This window comes from Alexandromys fortis, unplaced genomic scaffold (assembly GCF_014885135.2).
Source record: "Alexandromys fortis isolate MF-2015 unplaced genomic scaffold, M_Fortis_MF-2015_v1.1 scaffold_352, whole genome shotgun sequence".
Classification (NCBI taxonomy): Eukaryota; Metazoa; Chordata; class Mammalia; order Rodentia; family Cricetidae; genus Alexandromys; species Alexandromys fortis.
In genome coordinates, this window is record NW_026068237.1 from 501,390 (window position 1) to 507,263 (window position 5,874).

Here is a 5,874-nt window from a genome sequence, read left to right on the forward strand (position 1 = left end):
GTGCTTTGAGGTGAAGGGGATGCTCTCAGTCTCCTTGAGTGTCCTGAGCTAGCATCAGGGTCTTGGTTGTGGAAATGCTCACCTGGCAGCCAGGATGCCTGAGCCATGCTGTGCTTCTTCCAAGCAAACCAGGAAGAAGCTGCCAGCATGATCTGGGAGCTCTGCCAGGGATGGACAGGCTGCTGGAGTCCTGTGCCCTGAGTCTGAGCAGCAGCCCCTGGGTCCGCACACAGCACTGTATCTCTGTTTTCTCTGCAGATGAGTGGGACTGACCTTGGGGATGATGATGAAGCCTCCCGGAAGAGAAAGAGCAAAAACATGTAGGTTGGAAAGATCCTGATCATTATCCCTTACCTAGGAAGTCTCCTGGCATCTCTCTCATCTACCCCATACTACTCTCCTGGATGAGGGGGGGGGAGGCTGGATTGCACCCCAGCCCCACCCCCCCCCCTTGACAGATACTAAGAAGCAGTGAGATATTGAATGTCCAGGGGGAAACATCAGGACAGTGAGCATTTATTTTCTCAGAGATAGGCAGGAACTAAGTAGCCTTGGCTTGACCTGGCCTCCGAGCCAAAAAATGATGTAGAAAAGTCCTTGATACACAGAGCTGAACTGACAGTTCCTGAATATTATCAGTGCATGGCCAGCAGGGGACACTGTCGGTCCAGCTATGCTATACCATCCTCTAAGCTTTCTGGTCAGGCTGCCCAGGCTCTATTTCTGGTGCCAGTTAACAAGGTCTCTGGGTTGTTGAGGTATGGTGTGTGTGTGTGTGTGTGTGTGTGTGTGTGTGTGTGTGTGTGTGTGTGTGTGTGCACATATGCATGCTCTTACTAGGTTTCTCAGGCCCTGGAGACTGGAGGAGCAGAGTTGCAGGGAGTGATCTGTGGGGTCATGACCCCCAGAGGGAGGCCACCTTCCCTCCAGGTTCACTAGCATCCACAGATCAGAAGGAATTGAAACTGGGGGAAGAGGATGGAGTCTTCCCTAGCACAGACCTTGGCTGGAGCCCCCGCTGGTCTGTGAACCCATTTTCTCCAGCTTCCATGCCCTCTCCTGTTTTTAGTAACAGCAGTGGGCTTCTCTCAGTCTGCAGCCAGAGACAGCAAAATGTATGAGCAGCAATTGTCTGCACAGACACACCCCACTTAGCTGTAGTTTGTGGGGGTAAGGGTGGAGGGGGGCAGATACCCATTCACTACCAGAGCTGCTGTGGGGGTATCTCGGAGAGCATTGGGTGGTGCTGGAGGGTGGAACTCCCCAGACACACTCCTCCAGCCTCCTGTCAAAGTAGGTGTGGTCACAAAACTAAATATGCATAGAAGTTAAGTAAACCATCAAATATTCTTCATCTCTCCTTTCCCCAATTTTATAGTATTTACACTTTAGGTTGTTCAAACTTAGAACACCTGAGAGTTTGGGGACCTCTTCTGTGTTAATGGATGCCCCTCTCTGATGCCAGCAACAAGCTTGCAGGAGCTGGCAGGGAATCACAAACTAGGGGTGTGAAATTGAACAATGGGTTTTTAACCCCTTTTTTACCAACAGCTTCCTGAAGACTAAAATCTGCCTCTGGGAGGAGCAGCCTGGCTAAAAATAGTCAGTCCTGCCACCCTGGTGGGCAGAGTCTCCTTCCCTCCCGCTTTCCTGCCCAGCAATTTGCTGACCCCCCCCGTTGCCATGGTAACAGGGGGTGGGTCCCAAATAACTGGGTCTGGCTTTCTGCCTGGGGCTGGCCCCAGGGGCTGTCCTTTGCAAACACTTGCCCCTTTCACGCTGCCTCTCAGGGTTGGCCAGGAGGACTGTTTTTCTCTGCTTCCCCCCCCTGGTCCCTCCCATTTCCTGGCTCCGCCTGTCTGAGTCCCAGCCGGACTTGTGCCTGGAGTCCAGTCATCCCCGCCAGGATTCCAGAGAGAGAGAGAGAGAGAGAGAAAGAGAGAGAGAGAGAGAGAGAGAGAGAGAGAGAGAGAGAGAGAGAGAGAGAGAGAGAGAGAGAGAGNGAGAGAGAGAGAGAGAGAGAGAGAGAGAGAGAGAGAGAGAGAGAGAGAGAGAGAGAGAGAGATCCAGCCCTCTGCAGTCTGCACATTTGCCTGGAAGCCTAGGAACCCCGGGGGAGGCAGGAGCCTGAGGGGGCGCACTTCACATCATCCTGAGTCTCAAGGTGGGGGACTCTTGGGAGATGCTCCGAGGCATGTACCTCACGCGCAATGGGAACCTACAGAGGCGGCATACCATGAAGGAGTAGGTGCCCCTCACTCCAGTTTGCAGCCTACTGCACCCCAAGTTTGCAGAGATTATGTGTGCCACACTGATCAGCCCTCTTCTCTGTTTCTGCCCCCAGAGCCAAGGACATGAAGAATAAGCTGGCTATCTTCAGGAGGCGGAATGAATCTCCGGGGGCCCAGCCAGCCGGCAAGACAGACAAGACAACCAAGTCCTTCAAGTAGGTACCCTCTGCCATGTGATCACTGACTTTTAAAGAGAAGGATTGGACAGTGGGTTTGGGGAAGAGGCTTTGTTCACTGGATCCTACTATAAGGTGAGGGAAACTGTTGTTTTGGGGAGCCTGGTACCCAGCAAACAACCCCTTCTAGAAACTGCTGCTCTGGGAAGAAGGCCAGGCAGAGGTTGTAGGAGCTGGAAGTAGAGTTAGCTTCCCAGCCAGAGGACCTTACGCATTCCTACCCTCACCCCTCAGGCCTACCTCGGAGGAAGCCCTCAAATGGAGCGAGTCCCTGGAGAAACTGCTGCTTCACAAATGTGAGTAGGGACCGGCCACTCTGCCTCCCTCTTGCCTTCTTATCACCCCGCCCTCTTCCCATAACTCAGCCTAGAGAGTGCCCCCCAGAAGTGCCTTCACTGTCTCCTGGTCCCAGTCAGGTGTTGCTCTTGTTAGACAACAGCGGGGCACACACTAGGGCCCTTAGTTTGGCCTTTGGGTTGGCTCCTGCCAGCCTCTCCCTGCCTGTGGGAACTGGCCCTGCCTGCCAGAGGCTATTGGGACCTGTGTGCTCAGACCGTTTTCTCAGAATAAGGGCAAACATTTTCATGTACTGAGGGTTCACACTGGGCCGAGCATGCCTGTCACCTCTGGGGCAGGATCCCTCTGGATCTCTCATGACTTCAGGAGATGGTTTGGTTATCCTTATTTTACAGAGGCAGACCCTGAGGCCTAGGTAGGGGTAAGTCAGCCAAGGCTCCAAGCAAGACATTCCCAGGGCTGGGACCATGTCCCAGGGCTCTGTTGTTCTCCAGGGCTGGGGACTTTCGCTGAGTTCCCAGCATGTCCACTCTCAAGGTTCTTGGAAGGGGGCACAGTGTGCGGAGGGGCTAAGGGCAGGCAAGGCTGGCTGTGCCTCTCACCCTGGCCTGGTCTTCTCACAGATGGCTTAGAAGTGTTCCAGGCCTTCCTTCGCACTGAGTTCAGTGAGGAGAACCTGGAGTTCTGGCTAGCTTGCGAGGACTTCAAGAAGGTCAAATCACAGTCCAAGATGGCAGCCAAAGCCAAGAAGATCTTTGCTGAATTCATTGCGATCCAGGCTTGCAAGGAGGTAAGACTTTAGGCTGTGACCTTGGGTCTTCAGTTCCCCTTGCCCAAGAGCCTTTCTGCTGCTAGGAGGCAGCCAGCAGCTCAGGAAGGGAGGAGGCCGGAGGGACCTTTAGTGTCTAGTTTGCCAGGTGGACTAGAGAACAGGATGGTAGCCCGTAGCAGAAATGGCCTGGCTTGGCACTGCTGTGTGCCAGACATATGCTGGGCTCTTTATGTATGAATGCCCGTGTTTAGTTTTATGATGGCCTTTCAAGCAACTCTGAATGTTATCCTTATTTTAAAAACGCAGAGTCTGGGCTTGGGTAACTGCTCAGTTGGTCAAGTGCTTGCCTTGAAAGCATAAAGGCCCAAATGGCACCCGCGGAACCCATATGACAAACAACCAGGTATTGTCAAGAGCAGACGGAATGGCTTGCTGGCTAACAGTGAACGCCAGTTCCATGAGAGATCCCATCTTCCCCAAGGAAAGGTGGATGGCATCTGAGGAACTGCCACATGCAAGCGTGCACACAAACACCCAGAGTCAGTCACACACGAAGTGAAGAGGGTCTTAGAGAGCCTGCCGAGACGTCATTCCCACCAAGTGTCCGCTGTGTGTAGGCACTCAGGCGTGGTCCTCACAGGTCTGAGGAAAGCACCCTCTAGCCTGCATGTAGAAAAACTGAGGGACAACATCCCTGAGTGCTTACCTCAAGGTTTTTAGGCCTCATAAATTCTTCTACTCAGACTGAATCAGGTCTTGGGTCCCTTTGTAATGTCATGTGGTATAGAAGAGGCTGCAGTGGCCCCACTGTTTCCTTGGTTCTTGGCCTCCAGACGAGCATGTTCCTCTGTGACTCCTCAGGTAAACCTGGACTCATACACACGGGAACACACCAAGGACAACTTGCAGAGTGTCACCCGAGGTTGCTTTGACCTGGCGCAAAAACGCATCTTTGGTCTCATGGAAAAGGACTCATACCCTCGCTTCCTCCGCTCTGACCTCTACCTGGATCTCATTAACCAGAAGAAGATGAGTCCCCCACTCTAAGGACCACTAGTATCCAGCTCAGTGTTCACACCAAGCGGAGCGGGCTCCCTGCCCACCCGCGTCCCTCCCTTGTGACGGAGGGGGCAAGCAAGCCCCCAGAGGCTGTGTCTCAAGACAGACAGATGGACATTTGGATTCGAGGCCTGGACTGAGAGAGACCCAGGCCCCTACAGGAGTAGGAGGACAGGCTGCATCAGGTTCTTAATGCCCTGGTACGAGGGGACCAAGGGCCCTGGCAGGTCAGGGCCCTGGTGGCCAGATCAGGAGCTGTGGCTCCATGCTTTGGAGATCTGGAGACTTCACACTGACCAAGTTCCTTAGAGAACTGGCTGTGTGGGAAGGGGACAGGAGGCCCAGGCCTGGGCTCTAGCCATCCTGAGGGCTATTGGGGCTCACAGCTCAGATCCTCCCCAACTAAATTTTATTTATTTAAACCGTAGTTGGATGCTTGGCACATGAACTGTAATAGGAGACCCTCTCCCTGTTGGTTTCCTTAACTTACAAGTGCAATATCTTAACCAATGCCTTGTTATCGCCACCTGTAGGGGTGGCCTTCATCTTACAGTTTCAGGGCATCTGCTGGTCCCAGGAACCAGTGGTGGCAGCTGGGCCCTCTAGATTGACAAGGCCTTGGGGGGGTGCTGCAGAAATCTGGCACCCCCTAGGTGGGTGTCCCTCAAGAAATCTGGGAAGGCATAGTGCCCTCTGGCCACAGAGTAACGAGTGCTGGAACAAATAAACGGCCTGTGTTATTCTCATTCTTGGTCTTCTCTGTGTGTTCCTGGTCTGGAGACTTCATGGTGGCTGGGCTGGGAGACCTGTTATCCCAACAGTTCCTTTCTTGCTACCACCTGTTGACCACCCTGAAGACAGACTACTTCACCCAGCAGGGTGCTTCCTCAGGGGGGCTACATGCCTCTGGGGATCTTGGCATCTTTCCTTGCTTTTCTCAGCTGAGGACAGTGAAATGGTGACTTGGGTAAGGTCCTTAGGCAGCAGGTAACAGACAGTCTAACCAAGTGAAGCCTGATTGGCCCTGGGATGGCAGCTCAGCAGGGTGCCCTAGCTGCCTGTGCGGCCTAGTCCATCCATCTGGCCCTGGGATGGATTAGAGAGAGGTGAATAGGGCCAGGGTCTCAGGTGTGGCGGCGGCAGTCACTGCTGTCTCTAATAGAAGGAAGAGCAGAAGAGGTACAGAAAGTAGGACTCCAGAGTTCCTCTGAGGGCTTGGCTGGGTCTCTTCCTTTGTGTCTTGTGTAAAAAGATACAAATGTAGAAAAAGCCTGCTAGA

General features: G+C 53.5%; 1 protein-coding gene across 2 annotated transcripts; it reads left to right on the plus strand.

Moving 5' to 3' along the window:
- The first annotated feature begins 1,847 nt into the window (after nt 1-1,847).
- Nucleotides 1,848-5,341, plus strand: LOC126493894 (regulator of G-protein signaling 3-like). 2 transcript variants are annotated; one of them, XM_050131004.1, is made up of 5 exons: nt 1,848-2,244; nt 2,345-2,446; nt 2,702-2,763; nt 3,388-3,554; nt 4,398-5,341. In XM_050131004.1, exons 1-5 carry the CDS (start codon nt 2,183-2,185, stop codon nt 4,581-4,583), a joined length of 579 nt encoding a protein of 192 aa, XP_049986961.1. In that variant the 5' UTR covers nt 1,848-2,182; the 3' UTR covers nt 4,584-5,341. The 2 variants fall into 2 exon arrangements, with proteins under 2 accessions (XP_049986961.1, XP_049986963.1); XM_050131006.1 differs by having other exon boundaries at nt 1,852-2,164.
- The last annotated feature ends 533 nt before the right edge of the window (nt 5,342-5,874 follow it).